Source organism: Acomys minous (genome assembly GCF_964271855.1).
Source record: "Acomys minous genome assembly, chromosome: 13".
In the NCBI taxonomy this organism is placed as follows: Eukaryota; Metazoa; Chordata; class Mammalia; order Rodentia; family Muridae; genus Acomys; species Acomys minous.
The window spans coordinates 54,177,367-54,193,373 of NC_140495.1; the positions used below are offsets into that span (position 1 = coordinate 54,177,367).

General features: G+C 46.1%; 1 protein-coding gene across 5 annotated transcripts in view; it reads right to left on the reverse strand.

Annotated features, from left to right (window-relative positions):
* Window positions 1-1,453: 1,453 nt before the first annotated feature.
* Window positions 1,454-16,007, reverse strand: part of LOC311581998 (interleukin-1 receptor-like 2) — a 38,926-nt gene continuing 24,372 nt past the window's right edge. For all 5 annotated transcript variants that reach the window (XM_084754601.1, XM_084754599.1, XM_084754598.1 and 2 more), the window contains 3 exons: window positions 12,985-13,128; window positions 6,264-6,425; window positions 1,454-4,130 (listed from right to left, as the gene is read on the reverse strand). In XM_084754601.1, the coding sequence (XP_084610727.1) occupies window positions 3,712-4,130; window positions 6,264-6,425; window positions 12,985-13,128 (725 nt within the window). In that variant the 3' untranslated portion in view covers window positions 1,454-3,711. The remainder of the gene's footprint in view (window positions 4,131-6,263; window positions 6,426-12,984; window positions 13,129-16,007) is intronic.

Sequence of the window (16,007 nt, forward strand, 5' to 3'; positions counted from 1 at the left end):
GGGATAGCAGAAACAGAGTGCGAGCACCCTTATCTTTTTCCTGCATGAGGGACACAGTCATGAGTACCCCATGAGGCCAAGATTCTCAGCACCCCTGGGGACAGCACCATAGTCATCTTTCTTATCTTATCCTGTGTTCTGAAGCTTTTGCTACTCACAGTCAACTGAGGCATCGCATCATCTCACATGAGCATAGATGGACAAGTGTGCTTGTCAGATGATAAGGGATTTTGATGAGGAGAGTCCATGATCACATATATTTTATGACTGTACATATATTACAGGAAATGTTTGACTTTGTTCTCACTATTGTTAATCTGTTTCAGAGGTATACATTAAATATGTACATCTAGGAAAATTGTGTCATATATGAGCTCAGCATTATCCATGGTTTGAGGCACCTATCACCACATGGTCTTGGACCACCTCCACTACAGATAATAGGGGATGTGTCCCAGTAAATCTGGAACTCATTAATGACACACCAGTTAGGGTTCTGTGATGTCTGACCAAACATGACTAAAGGGCAAGGGTGCTTTTTTCCAATAAATTCTTAGGAAGAATCCAAATGACTCACTTCTTGATCCCTGGCCTACCACTCAGTCTCCTGGAAAAATTGTGCCATTGTGTGTTTAGTAAATACAAAACTAAAAGACAGTTTGGGGTGCAGGTCTTATGGGCCTGCTGTAAATCTCATTGAAAGGCTGTGAGAAACCTACCAACCATCAGGAAGTCTAGTCAAGGAGAATGGTGAAGTAGAGCGATCCAGAGGGTCCTAGAAACCTATAACGAGAACATTATGACGGGTGGATCTGGGCCCAGGGGTTCTGCACAAACTATGACACCGACCAAGAACAATACATGCAGTAAACATTGAACCAGCTCTAGCCAATGGACAAGACATTCTCTACTGTTGAATGTAGACCAGGGATTGACTTTCACATGAACTCTGGTGCCCCATATTTGACCACGTGCCCTTGATGGGGAGGTCCGGTGGCACTTAGAGGAAGAATAGCAGGCTATCAAGAAGAGACTTGATATCCTATGATCATATAGAGGAGGAAGAGGTCCCCGTCAGTCACAGTCATAGGGGAAGGAATAGGGTGAAAGCGGGAGAGAGGGAGGAACAGGAGAAAACAAGGAATGGGATAACAATTGAGATGTAATATGAATAAATTAATAAAAATGTTTTAAAAAGATGGTATGCACATGTACGATGTCCTCAAAAGTAACCATGGCTGTCACCAAATTATCAAAGGAGAGATACTGTCAAAGAGAGCATACTTGCTGCTCCAGAATGAGCTTTGTACATCTTTAAAATATGAGTCTGTCTTTTCACAAATCTTACATCAAAGCAATTGCCTACAAACAGGAATGTACTCCACTCAAGGACACATGCAACAGTGCTCAAACATAGGAGGTGGCATTTCCTTGGAGCAAAGGAATTCTGGTGTCTTATTAAAATATGCTTTATTTAAAATATCAATGTGCTGATATAACACATTCACATTTTACCATCCATAATACATTTCCAATAATTTGTGCAAAAGGAAAATTAAGGTCCGGTTCTTGGGTTTCTCCAGTATTGCTGGCAATTTCCAGGAATCAACCAGGAGCAAAAACCCATGGATGGCGAGGAGACAGAAGGAAGAGCCAGTCAGAGGCATCTCTTGGAAGCAACACACACTTTACTGTGCTTGAGCCAGCAAATCCTCGGGAGGAGTTAGAGTTCCCATGGGGTGAAGAGAAACTGAAAGGCACAATTTACAAGCTTGCGGTTAGAGGGACCCTTAGTGAGCTGGCCATGCTGCAGGCATCCAGACACATCTCTGTGCCTCTCATGCACTCTTAAGGAGGGAAAAAATGTCTTAAGTGGAAGTAAAAGAGAAACAAAGATGAGGAATGATAAACAAAACAGAAAACGAATCTCCTTGAGGGCACATGAGGACTCTGTTGTGTGTGAGACAAGTCAGTCATAAGATGAGAAATACTGCACGTGTCTCTCATTGCAGCTCCTAGAGTAGTCAGATGCACAGGGATGGGAGGTGGAGTGATGGTTCCCAGGGGCTCCGAAGGGGGAGGATGGGGAGTCCTTAGTCACTGAGAACAGAACTGCAGTTTGCAGTGAACGGAAGGTTTTGTAAGAGGATGGTGACGATGATTGTATCAACATGAATGTCTTGAATGACCTTGAGTTGTCCACTTAAAAATGACTAATAGTGAATGTGGTGTTTGCATATTTTACCATATTTAATTTTTAATAGAAAGGTATTAAACAAAGTAAAGATGTCCAGTATGTAGTCAGGATGCTAGTGCAGGGATGCTGGGCTGCCTTGCTGCATCCTCACCACAGGGAATGGGCTTTCCAGGCCTTCAACCTTCCCAGCACTCCCTCCTGCTCCCTGTCCTGCCAGCCTCTCCCATCCTGCTGGTGGCCTTGAAGCCCCTCCTGTCCCCTCCTCAGCAAGGCTACGTTATTCTGTCACAGTGTGTTTTTCTGTAGTTATCTCCTCCTGGCTCCCCTGTCCTCAGAGAGCCCAGGGTCGGAGTCACAAGACCCTGAGCCATGGCCTTAGAAGCAGAAACTGCTCCCAGGGGACGATGCTCAGTGGCTGCACAGAACTCTAGGGACTCGGCTGTCACCTGCACTGTGTGCGCTGGTCCATGATGAGGCTGCTTTAGAGTCACCATGCTCTTCCAACTAACTTTTCACTCATATTCCTTCAAGAAACCCCAGTAAACCTGCTGGTTCATCAACCTACTGAATGGTTTTCACTGTCTGTGTCCTGGGCCCTATCAGGGGTAGGTAGAGGCTTTGTCCACCATTCCCCCAAACTCACATGCCTGTTAACCACAACTTGACATAGTTGGATTGAACGTGAATTTCCCCAGATTCAGCCTTGGGAAAAGGTGACGGTGGTTAGCAGCTCTGTTTAGCATTAAAACCCTGGATGAACTGAGCAGTCATAAGTTTCCCTCTAAAAGGAGTACACACACTAACAAAAGCTCACATAGATTTACTGGGTTAGGATAGCATCACGTCAGTGCTGTGGTTCACACCTCTCAGACGTTCCTCAGAAATCTGGTGGACAAAGCACCTTCCTTAGTTTGTTTTGACAGATTATCCTTTAAAGCTTGGGGCCCATCATTTCAGGTGATATGTAAGTGGCTTCCAGGGGCAACATGCTAGTACCATGGTTAATTCTCTGCAGGAGGAACATGAAGGAGATTCAGGTGGAATCTACACTGCCTGAGGACCAGAGCCTGGTGGACACTGGACGCTCAGAGTCATTGTGCTACTGTCCTTGCAGGCCCTCCCCAAGGCTGCCCACTGGGCATCCTCAGACTGCCCAGCCTCCCATCTCAGATGTGAGACCAGCATCCTGGCCACCAGTTCTGTCATCTTCACCATCTTCTGTGTGGGATGGAGTGCAGGGCTGTAGTCACCCCTGTTCAGTAGAATATGTGGATGTTCAGGAGCCATGAAGCCAACAAGAGTAATAAAGAATCAGCTATGATTAAAATCACCCAAAACAACAAACAAACAAGCAAGCAAACAAACAAATAAAAAACCAGAAACAACAGAAAACAACAATGACAAGGGCAAGAACAAAGTCCCTCACTAGCACAAAAGAGTAAGCTGCACGGTAGACAGTTCAAACAGTTCAAAGAGGATGTAGCTGTGAGCCGCTGCACACTAACCAGGCTCTGTCAGGAAGCTATGAGCCCTGTGGCAGCATCCCACTTGCCTGCCGTGCAGGTGCAGGGTGTTCGCCTCAGCAGCTCCACTGAGGCAGGGGCTTGATATCTTCTAGGTGGCATATGGTACCTCACTTTCTTCCAGAATTTGGTCTTGGCACACTGCGGCTCCTCTGTGAAGTGGCCCTTGCACTGGATGGCCCCATGCTTCTGCCGGACATACTGAATTGACTCAGGCATGGTGCTATAGTCCTTGATCTTCCCCAGTTCAATCAGAATGACCTTCATGCCATCCTGGATGAGGGCATTGTAGACAGCGATTTGTTCTTCCGACATGGTCTTTAGGAAGCCAAAGCTGGATGACTCAGGTGTCATGAGCACAATCAGCCTCCTGCACAGTTTGACGTTTTCGTCAATGATGTTGGCCACAGCTGGAATTGAAAAGAAAGATTCAGAAGACCCAGCATGAAAACAGCAGGGTTTTAATGCTACAAGAAACCAGAGGACTGGGCACCGGGTATCATAAAGGGACTTGTATGTAGCAGATGCCCAGATGGATGAACCCTTGGTACCCACTGTTCTGAGTGGGGCTTGTGCTCTGGTCCTCTGCTGTCATCACTCTCCTCAAGTTGAGTCATTTACTGGTTGTGTTATTTCCTGTTATCTTATGTTATGTCTCTTTCCCTGACACTATCTCATTGTGCTGTATTCCTAGAGTAACCTACATATGCTTGTATGCTATGTAATGCTTATATTTTAAAATCTGTTTATAAAGAACAGGGTACCTTTCCTCATGTTCTTTACTGCTAGTTAATTGATCAGGGTTAATATTGCTAAATTTAAAGCCAAATAGCACAACAGATGGTTTCTCAGGGAGAAGAAGGAAGAAACCATCAAGTATTAAAACTATTGGATCCATCAGGTCTCTGGTTGACTCCTGTGAGGGGCAAGAAGAGGGTGCTATCTCTAAGGACAGGCTCTTTTCCAATTTGCTTACTTTTTATTTCTACTATATATCTGCCCAGTGTCTAGAGGTATCTAGTGCATATTCTTTAAATAATAATTAAAAAACACAGGGGCTGGAGAGATGGCTCAGAGGTTAAGAGCACTTCTAGAGGTCCTGAGTTCAATTCCCAGCAACCACATGGTGGCTCACAACCATCTAGAATGAGATCTGGTGCCCTCTTCTGGCCTGCAGCTGTACATGCAGGCAGAACACTGTATACAAAATTAATAAATAAATATTTTTAAAAAATAATTAAAAACACTTTCCTAGTTTGCTTTTTTTAGTGTTCAGTTACTTTGCAATTGTAAGACAAGAGAGCAAAGAGGAAAGAGGGTGGAGGATTGTGCAAGCTGATTCCTGTGATGGTATTTCCATGGTCAGGTCTCTCAAGCCCGGTCAAAGTATCTCTATTTCATCCATGCAAATAACGGTGCTCATCAACTGCCCTAAACCACACGCCTAGTAAACAGCAAAGATAGATGATTGACAGATAGATAGATAGATAGATAGATAGATAGATAGATAGATAGATACATACATACATACATACATACGTACATACATACATACATACGTACATAGGTACATAGATGGATACATAGAGATAGATAGATACATTTAGAGAGAGATAGAGAGAGGGGGGAGAGAGACATAGTTTAGAAAGAAGATGGTATAGTTTAAATACAAAATATTAAATGTTTCCAATGGGCTCCTTTGTTTGAACATGGGTCCCTAGCTGGTGACACTGTTCGGGATTATAAAATGGGGACCCTGAATACAGAAAGTAAGACATTGGGGTTGGGCTTTCAGGTTTTATAGCCTGGTCTTGCTTCCTGTTTTCTCTCTCTGCTTCATATTCAGGTATGAACATGACCAGTGGACTTATGACCACCAGGCTGGCCTCTTGTTCCTGCACCCATGTCCTCCTCACTGCACTGGACTGTAGTCCCTTCTACCCTCTTGTTTGGGCAGTGTATTTTTATCACAGTAACAGAGAAGTACCTTATACAGAAGAGGCACTGGTATCAAATGTGGTTTATAAAACCAGATGTAAACATAGTAGTATTTGCATATTCAAATGACAAACTATACCATAGTTATGCTCAGGGACCATAAAATGGTCACTAGACTTTCTTTAGTTTTGACCAAGACTGCTGCTTGTTCCCATGACCATGGCCCCTGTATCCTTATGCTGAAAAGACTCAAAGGACAGAAATCAGGATTCCCTAACGCTGTGTTGTAGCAGTAAGTGTAATGAAGCAAGAACCTAACTTCTGAATATAAGAATAAAGGGACTAGGAGGCTCTGGGCATAGACTTTTGAAAAGTCTATGTATTAGGAGAGGAGAGAGAAAAGGAGGTGATGAGAAGAGAGGAGAGGGGAGGGGAAGGGAGGGGAAAGGAGGGGAGGGGAGGAGACTGGAGAGGAGAGTTGTCTGTTTGTACATACAACGCCAACTGGGCCTGTATCCCTATTCATCCTGGTTCAGTATCCCCAGCGCTGGCATGACAGGCCTGGCCTCCCCCTTTTATTGTCTACTGCCTCCGTTAAAACATACCTTGCCCAGGGAATTCATCCCTGCCAAATATAAATAACTTATATCCACACTGGTTCTCCAGCACTTCGGGCAGGATCTTCAACACCAGTGTGTCCACATCATGGCCCTGGCTTTCTCGTGGGCTCTTGGGGTATAGGACGTAGGCATCATACAGTTTCCCATCTGAAAGGGAAAAGATTCAAGCTCACAGAATGACTGCAGCAGATCCCCCATATGAACAAAGGGAACCCTGGCTCACTACTGTGACGCACTGCAGCCTGGGCTCACTGACTTCCTTAGGCAACACTGGCTGAGTTGGCATTCTGGGCTACCACACTGCGTTCTCACTGCTGAGCTGTGCGAGACATGCCTCATCCTAGCTACACAGGTGGTGCCCTTTCTGCAATTTCTAATTGCACCATAAACCTCCCACTACCCATTACAGGGATGAAAATAAGACCTTGGAACCTAGGACTCACTAATTGTAGATATGGGCTATAGAGACCTGTGTGAACTATGCCAAGCAAAATAGGCTGAGTCCCTCCTAATCTAGCACACCAGAAAATTCAGCATTTAGAAAGAAAAATGCCTCAATGTCCACATGCCCATCATGGACAAGTCCTTCCTGGACAACCAGGAACTCCATTACCATGTCCACCAGGGCAACAATGAACCAGACACAGCATCTGACTGTGCACACGACTCTCATACACAGAATAAAATGGTATATGATATTAAAGTGACAACAGCCAAAAAAGAAAAACTTCTTGTTGTCTGGAGTTCTTGAGAAGCTGTGATCAGAGGGTACCTAAAGACTCTTGGGTGTAAAATCACGGGGAGCAGACTGGGGGCCGGTCAGTGAGGATCCAAGGGCAGAGGGCTAGAGCTGGTGGAGGGAGAACCCTGCCAGCACAGGGGTTTCAGCCTCCCTGCCCACTGCATTGCATGGAAGCTGCTGCAGTGCTAAGTGAGACCTTGGACAGGACAGGCCTCCATCAGTTCTCACCAAACGGCTAGACAGTGACTATGAGACCTGAGGTAGAGGAAGAGGAACGTCTTGATCACAAGTAGACTCAGCTTTGGAATCACAGGCATGTGCTAAGAGGGGACTGATTTCTGCTTAGAGACAACCAAACCAGGTACAGCTAAAGCTCCTTTGTTGCCTTAAAGGCCAAGATCGTGACTTCAGGAAGTAGATAGCTTTTTCGTATAAAATCTAATGCTAAATATATGACTTTCCAAAGTTCATGATTTTTTCCCTGAGAGTGAAAGAAAAGAATAAAGAGATGAAGTAATGGAGATCTGCTAAGTTCTTATTTCTTGACTATTTAAGAAGGATTGAGTCTTCCTGTATAAGGGTTTAGAAGTGTTTAGCCTGGCATTCCTCGGGAAGTGTTGGCTGCCTGGTGTTCTCCTTATAGCAAGGGGCATCCTCCTTGGCACATGTAGTTTCTAGGTTGGTTCCTAACTTTATCACCGCACAGCCCCTGGCATCTCTTCTCCCATCATTTCCCATTCTCCCACAACTGCTTAAATAGGAACCAGAAGGAATTACGTTTGCCAGATGTTGTCTCTTTTGAGAGAAGGCCAGTTCTCTTTCAAAACAAGGCATCTGAGAACACAAGCGCTCCTTGGTCTCCAGCTCGCTGTACTTGGAACAGATGGAGACAGATCTGGGAGCACAAAGTCTCATGTGTTCTGAGAACTCAAAACCAAACAAGGCCCCAAAGTTTATGTCATCTTCTCTAAGCTTGTTTTCTTTCTAGGATGGAGGCCAAGCCCAGGCGGTGAGTGTACTTGACCACAGAGTTAGTTGACACCAGCCCTAAGCCTCGGATCTGCAGCAAAGGTATGTTTTGAGGACTTGGTCTCCACATGCATCGGCTTTCCACCACTTTCAAAAACATATTTGCAGTTCATATTTCACCTTTTGTTAAAGTCCTTCAATTTTTAAAAATTATTATTACTTAATTTCATATGTGTTGGCAGTTTGCCTGGATTTTTGTACCATGCGCATACAGTGCCCAGGGAGGCCAGAAGAGGGCATCAGACCCCTGGAACTGGACATTATAGACAGCTGCCCCTGCAGTGTGGATTCTGGGAATCAAATCAGGCTCCTCTGGAAGTGCAGCTGCTGCTGTTAATCACTGAACCATCTCTCTAGCCCAGGTCCTCTGATATTTGGAGGATGGGATCAGATAGTAGCACCAAGCACTTCCTGATAAACTGTGAGAAATACACTTGGATCCTAAGATTCTAAGAAGGAAGTTGAAATCAATGGAGCTGATTAATTTCTCAAAGGTGCCCAGAATTTTCTAAGCCTGGGCTACCCATTTCCTCTGTTGTGGCCAAACGCGGTTTTGAATCAGGAAACCCAAGACAGATTTCTCTGTGCCTCATGCCTCATGCCTTGATCTACGCATAATGAGTGCATTCTCCAAGCGTACTAACACTTCTGGTTAATCCTGCTTTTTCAGACATATGCCATGTCTCCACAAGGAAGTGATTTGTAAATCCTGAAGACCTCGGCAGTTTTCGGAAACTGTATGATGGAACTCACATACATACACACAAACACACACACACACACACACACACACACACACACACACACACACACACACCCCTCAGATGTGGGAAACACAGGAAAAGAAGGCTTAGGCCTATCTCTGAAAAACCAGCATCAGATTTCAATGAAACCCTCCTTCACCACCCACCACCCAGAGACACTGACAAGAGATGCACTGAGGAACACACCCAAAGGTACTTGCTGTTCATCTGGCTGCGGCCTCAGACAGGCTACTCTGGTCGTTTACACAACACACAAAACACAGAAGCCTAATGGAGGCTGTTGTGAACTTCAGAGGTGTCCCCTTTCCCAGCCATAGTTACAGGAAGAGCAGCAGAGGAAGCAGCAGCAAAGAGCAGCAGTTTTGAGATGGTTGCCTCCCAGAATTTCTTGAATTTCCAGTGGTTGTTCTGAGGAAACGAAGCTGTGCTAGTCACTTCTCCCAATATCCACCTCTCTCAAAAGTAGCATAGGCACTTTATTTCTGTCTCTTTTATTTTCTGTGGATATTCAAACATTCCTTCAATGAAAAGCATCTATCCAGAGCTCTATTGCTGCTTGTAAAACCCACACAAGTTCATTTTTATAGACTGATATTTGTGAATATTTGCCAGATTTTTTCCTGCTCTGCTCTCTCTCTCTCGCTCTCTCTCTCTCTCTCTCTCTCTCTCTCTCTCTCTCTCTCTCTCTCTCTCTCTCTCCCCCCCCCCCGTCTCTCCCTGTCTCTCCCTGTCTCTCCCCCCTCTGTGTGTGTGTGTGTGTGTGTTATGACGTTTCAGAGCAGTGCCAAAAGCAGGCAGTTGATAGATGAAAGTTGAACTTTAAAAGATGCTTTACGTAAGGTCCGTTACTGAGTCATCTGAAGACTGATATGTCTCCCCCTAGCATGTTAGAATACGTGAGAAGGGAAGCCATGTAAAACACAGGATCATTTTACTATGGGAATGCGAAGGCCACTTCTTACATAGCGCTACTGTAGGCTACTGTAAACTGGGATGCTACAGGAAGCCCTTTGGAAGAAAGGAGCCGCCGAACAGTCTGTGTTATTTCGCAATCCACAGAAACATCTCTAGGGCATGCAGAATCCATCAACTTGGCTTTGGCTATGAAAGCAGATTTATCTTTAGAGACCAAGCTCTCTCCTCAGCTCTGCAGGACGCCTAGTTTGTTGTTCTGCCCTTTGCTTCCCCCACACACCTGCTGCTTTGCTTCCTACCATTCTATCCTGTGAGCACACTGCCCAGAAGTTTCTTTGAAATAAAAGCAGACACAGGTCTCCACTGACCTGGCCCTGGCTGATCTTTCTAGTCGTGCAGAGAGCAGCACACCTAACAGGCCAGCTGTGGAAGCACCTGGGACTGCAGAGAAATAAGAATTCCCTGACTTACACCTGGCTTGTGAAGGGCCACCATATTGTAACTCACAGGTCAATTCCCTTGACCCATATGCAGCAAAGCTCCACTAACCTGGCTACAAGAAACTCTGCCATTTTCATTTCAACATCCATATTTACTGCACTGTATATGTTCCAGAAAATTCCCTCAAGAGAGTCCAAAGTGTCATCCAGATTCAGTCTACATGAACAGAGGCTCATGACAACCTATCGGAGCCGTTATCCAGAGCTCTAACAGGGTGGTTTAAGTAGATGGAGATGTGAGGAAGTTGAAGCACAGTTTCCAGAAATAAAAATAACAACAAAGAAAAACATGAGGACCCTGGCTGCCTGTCAACTGCAATCTCCAAAGCCAGTGCCCACTGGCTGTGCAGTCTGGGCTGCGCTGATCTCAGGGAGGGTGAGGTCGCCATGTGTTATCTGTGGGGCTCCACTGTTCTGATGGGGTGAGTCATGCTTCCTTCTGGCTCTTGCTGCAGAGCTCAACCTCTGTTCCAGGCAGCCTTGCCGGTCTATGTGCACACCATAACTAAGTCAAGGCCGCAGTCGCACTACTGGGAGTCTCAGTGAGTCAGAGGGATGACACAAGGGAACAGGAGGTGCCAGAACTTCCAGAAAGACCACATGGGATGATACCAGGTACTCTGAGTCAATGCAGAAAGAAGACAAGACACGCCTATCTATGTTAGAAGAAGAAACAAGTGGTGTGGGCTGAGCCCTCTCCTGCCTCAGAGACGTCCAGATGGACAGTAGAGCATCTTGGGTTGTATTGGGATGGCTGGGCAATGGCCATGGCTCCACCTCATCACCATTACTCCTCAAACCCAAGACAAATGGCTGAGGTATCTATTCAACATATCAAAGTGAATGCTGGCTGCCAGGTTCTCCCTGCAGCCCTCAGTCCCTATTTGTTTTGGGTCCTCCTGGCTCCATGCCCCCAACTCTAAGTCTCCAACCCGAGGGCCTGGACTGCCCTTCCTCCATCTTCTCTTCCCCATATGATCCAACCATCTTGGTCGCCTGGTCCCCTGGTCCCTTTGCCTACTCTCTCGGCCAATCCCTTGGCCGAGGCTGCTCCTCTTAGCCTGGCAGGCAGCTGCTCTCTCCTCTTCTCTCACCTGCACTCCTGCCTCACAGGGCTCAGGACTACACCCACTCTGGACTCTTCTGCATGTCCCTGCCCCTGTCTTCACTCCTCCCCTGTAAAAACTCCTCCATCATCCTGTGGAGCATTCGTTCTCTTTCCTTTTTATTTCTGTTTTAGTAGTTGTTGTGCTTTCACCCATCCCCAGTGGGCTACACCTCAGCCTCTGGGCTCCACCTCATCCTCTGGGCTAAACCTCAGCCTCTGGGCTATACCTCAGCTTCTGGGCTACACCCCAGGCTCTGGGCTACACCCCAGCCTCTGGGATACTCCTCAGCCTCTGGGCTACACCTCAGTCTCTGGGCTCCACCTCTGCCTCTGGGCTACACCTCAGCCTCTGGGCTACACCTCAGCCTCTGGACTACCAATGTTGAGTTCTGACATTTAAGTACAGTTTGAATTGCAGCATCTGTGTTTTATCCAACACGTAGACAATAATTTGTGTGGTGACTTTTTGCACAAACAGCTGCAGAATGGATGGAGTTTTTCTGTGGATCTGCTATCATGAATGCATCTGGATTGTGAGCTACCTCACTCTAATGCTCTGGTTCAAGAAAAATGTTTGGCCTAAGAATGTTTGCACTTGTTTACTCATCACACACAGCAGTAATGAAGATTACATTTGTCTTTTTTTTTTTTACTAATTTATATAGGAAAATAAGGGACATCAAAACATATTGAATAGTTTCATTCTTGGCGGGTAGAGGGGGTGAGGGCTCACTAGATCACATTCATTCTGACACCAAGTAGATTTACTTTTTCTTGCATCATGTTACAACCTGAATGGAGAAAAATGCCAGCTCTGGGACACAGGGAGGTATTTCTGTGTCAAAAAACAAAACAATGGTGGCAGGACAGAGCCACTGCTAAGCCTATGCAGAGCTAGCGCAGAGCGTGGGAAGACAGTTCTGACCTTCAGAGGAGCAATGAAGGACCTGAGCCTCAGGCTCCTGCTGAGGCTCACCTCACCCTCAGAAAGGTGATGGCTTCTGCAAGGCTAGAGAAGCTTCTTTCCTTTCCCTTGTTCCTCCCCCACACCTGCCTTCTCCCCCCCTTTCCTCTCACCCTTCCTTCTGCCTCCTTTCCTCCCTCCCGCCTTTACTTTCTATCCCTCCCTCTCTCCCTCTCCCACTCTATGACTCTCCTCCTGTAGCTAAAATCTCTAATCTCACCCAGCCCCCAACCAGAGAACTCAAAATAAGTTCTGGTGAATCTCCTTTGAAAGCAAAGCATGAAAATTACTTCAGGTATCAACTACAGGGTTTACTGTATAATAGGCTGAGCTTCGGGGATGTAGTGCACATCATGAATGACAGACTTTGTTCCTGCAGTTATTGCCTTTCTTTGCAGCCCCAGAAGATGGAATCCTTTCTCATGCCTCCACACCAGGGAGCAACTGGCCCACTGCCACCTAGTGGCTGTTTCCTGGGCACTACCCTCCCTCCAGCATATTTGGCAAAGGAGGCTAGCAACAACAGAAAATCATTTCTCTGAAGCACATGAACACAATGCACACTACATTTTCCAGCCAGAAGAAAGGCTCACTTATAACAATATGAGAAGAGCATTTAAGGACTTTACTCAGCTGAGTGGACAGCAACACTGAGGGGCCTCCCCACAAAGGTCACACACTTACCATCTGGAGCCTGGGCAGTGTAGAAGGTGCCTCTATACCAAAGAACAAGGTCAATCTTAAAGCTGTTGTAGATGCACAGAACAGACACCACCAGAAGTAGAAAGGCCATCAGCCCTCCTATGAGGTAAGCCTGGAAATCTGGAGCTGCAAACGACAGGGAAAAGTCAGTGGCAGAAAGTCAGTTCATCTTCTCTTTGTCTAAGCAGGCGGGAAGCAGCAAGGCACTGCTTGAACATGTCTTTAGGTTTCTTTGGAGTATGGAGGTTGGATAAGTTAATTTGGACTGTGATGTTTAGGGACAAATGGGCCCTTTTGAAGGCAGGATGCCCTAGTTGCGGACAGAGGAGACTCAAGTTTCTGGCTGCATAAAGACTATTTAAGAGCATGCGGGCCAGGTGTCTTCTTGAGGTACAAGCAGATTGCACATGGAATGTCCCCCAGGGATTCCCTGGCGATTCTGGAGGCCCTCAGTGCTGAGGAGAGGAACTCATGGCAAAAAAAAAATTTAAAAGACCTTTTGCTCCCCTGCCCAGAAACCAGCTGTGCTGGTTCAGAGGGCTGAGAGGCCTCATCCGCCTTTTCCAGGGCTCCTGAAGTCAGGGCTGGGGTCTGTCTTAGCATGGTATGCATTGCCTGCTCTGCTGTGTGAGTGTGCTGCTTCGCAGTTCTGATGACAGGCCAGTGGGCAGACTGCTGTGAGGAGAAGGGAAATCGGTTGCTTCCATAACAGCTCCTGAGCATCTAGAAGCGGAACCATGCACCAGCATCCTGCCTCGCCACACCCTACACGGGCGCTGCCAGGAGGGGCGCCTAGGAATGAGGGAAGAGAAAAAGGGAACCCACCACACCAACCACTTCCTTCATTAGACCATTCAGATTGTCCACTCCCCTGGGAGCAGATGTTGGTGGGTCCGATGAGCAGGGGTGAAGTGTGAGGAGGAGGTGCCGTTGTGTTTGGGTCTCCCAGTTTAAAAAAAAATCTTTGTGTAGGAGCTTATCAAATCCTTCTCAGGCCACACACAGAGATAACCTTTAAGGCCAAAGACTTCCTGTGTGTTGGTGCACATCTTTAGATTTGGTGGCACAATAGAGCACAGAGACAGAAAACACACTTAGTAGCAAACCCACCCCAAATCATTTCATTGAGTAAGTCCAGGCACAGCCCGTAGTCACTGATCCAAAGGCTATTGTGCAATAGGGTCCTGCCCCCTCTGTATAACCTTTGTCTGCCTTCTCACTATGAGGTGGAGTCTCCCTCCTGTCTACCCTCTGCTTATCTTTGCCAGCTCTTATCACAGTTGTGTGAGCAACTCCATCACTCCCTTTGGGAGGATCCAGTCTGGCAGATTAAAAGTCTATGACAGCCATATTGGAATTATAAACTGTGCTATGACTATTCCATGACTAAGCCCACAGTACTTATGAGACTCAGAGAACCATTGGCAACCAGAGCATGGTTGACGGTTCTTTGCACTGAGCAGTGACATGCTTGTAAATGTGCTCAAAGATGATGACCTTCAAATCATCTTACTAACGAAGAAGCTACTAATGAGAAAGGACTTTGAGGTGGAAACAAATGTAAAGCTCCCTTCTGATGTGCCAGAAACCCTTGTTAAGAACGGGATTTGTCTAGGTTCAAGAAATGGCTCAGTGGTGAAGAGCACTGGCTCTTCTTCCAGAGGACCCAGGTTCAATTCACTATAACTCCAGCTCCAGGAAATCTGATGCCCTCTTCTGATTTCCATAGGCATTGGGCATTCACAGGGTGCACACATGTGCATACATGCCAAACATACATAAGAATAAAATAAAACTGCTTTTGAAACATGGGGTTTGTCCTTTGAGGTCATGTAACTGTCACCATCAGCCTTCAGATGAGATGACAGCACAGGATAAGTGATGGTTAAAAGACACAGAGGGAAAAAGACTTCCACTGAATGATACATCCCATCCAGACACCTTTCTACTGATCCTGCGCCAGAGGAACTGAGTAAGAACCAAATCTGGAAGTCTCTTCAAAAAAAATGAGGAAGTCAAATGAAGAAGCCACCAACAAATAAACCAAACCATGAAGGTTTAGGAGGGTAAGTTTCCTGGGAACTCAAGGCAGACAGAAAAACATATCTATGACCAACTGAAAAGCTGCTGTGTAGGGCTGTGGAGTGGGAACATGCCAAAACCAAGATCGAATTACCAAGACTTTCCTAGGTATGGTCAAAACTAAGGAGCAAAGAGCCCCTCTTACTCCCACATGACTTGCAGGTGTTCACTTGTTATTTGGTCCCAACATTAACCCCTCTGAGCCTGGCCTTGGCCTCAAAAACCCTTGCAAGCATTTTGCTTCCAGGTGGTTAGCATGGATGGGCTCTGTATTGGCCATCTTGGGTCTAGGCAACTAAACAAGCATTCAAACCCACACAGTAAGTTAGAGTGAAACTTAAACCATGTTAACTGTCTGGGAATTACCAAAGTACATTCTAGAATGTGCTTTCCTCTTTCTGCGGGCCTGACCGGACATCACACTCTCTGGCCCAAAAACCATGCTCTGTTTTTTTGTTTGTTTGTTTGTTTTTCTTTTTCTTTTTCTTTTCTATCAAAGCCACTGGAGTGTCTTCAGTTTCTTGGCTGAGAAAAACATGTCCTCACTGGATTAAAGTCAACTCCTTCATCAAGTATGGGCCTTTGGAAGGGGTTTCTTTGCCCTGGTCTGACTGTGTTCTGCAGGGCAGACAAAGGCCTTGTTAGAAGTGAATGCAAAGAGATCATTCAAGAAGGCCAAGCATGCCAAACTAAGAGTGTCTGTTCTATCCCTCGTGGGGTATGGAATAAATGTCATCAATGTCCAGTCAGGAAACAGTGGTGTTTCTGCCATCCTTGGAGAAATAACTTCTACTAGACTAGACAAAGTTCTCCAGGCAAGGACATTTTCTGGAAAATGGATACAATCATCCAAGTAGCACACAGTGATGACCAAAACTACGCTACTACCAACTACAGTAGCCCAGTGTTGTAATCCTCACTTT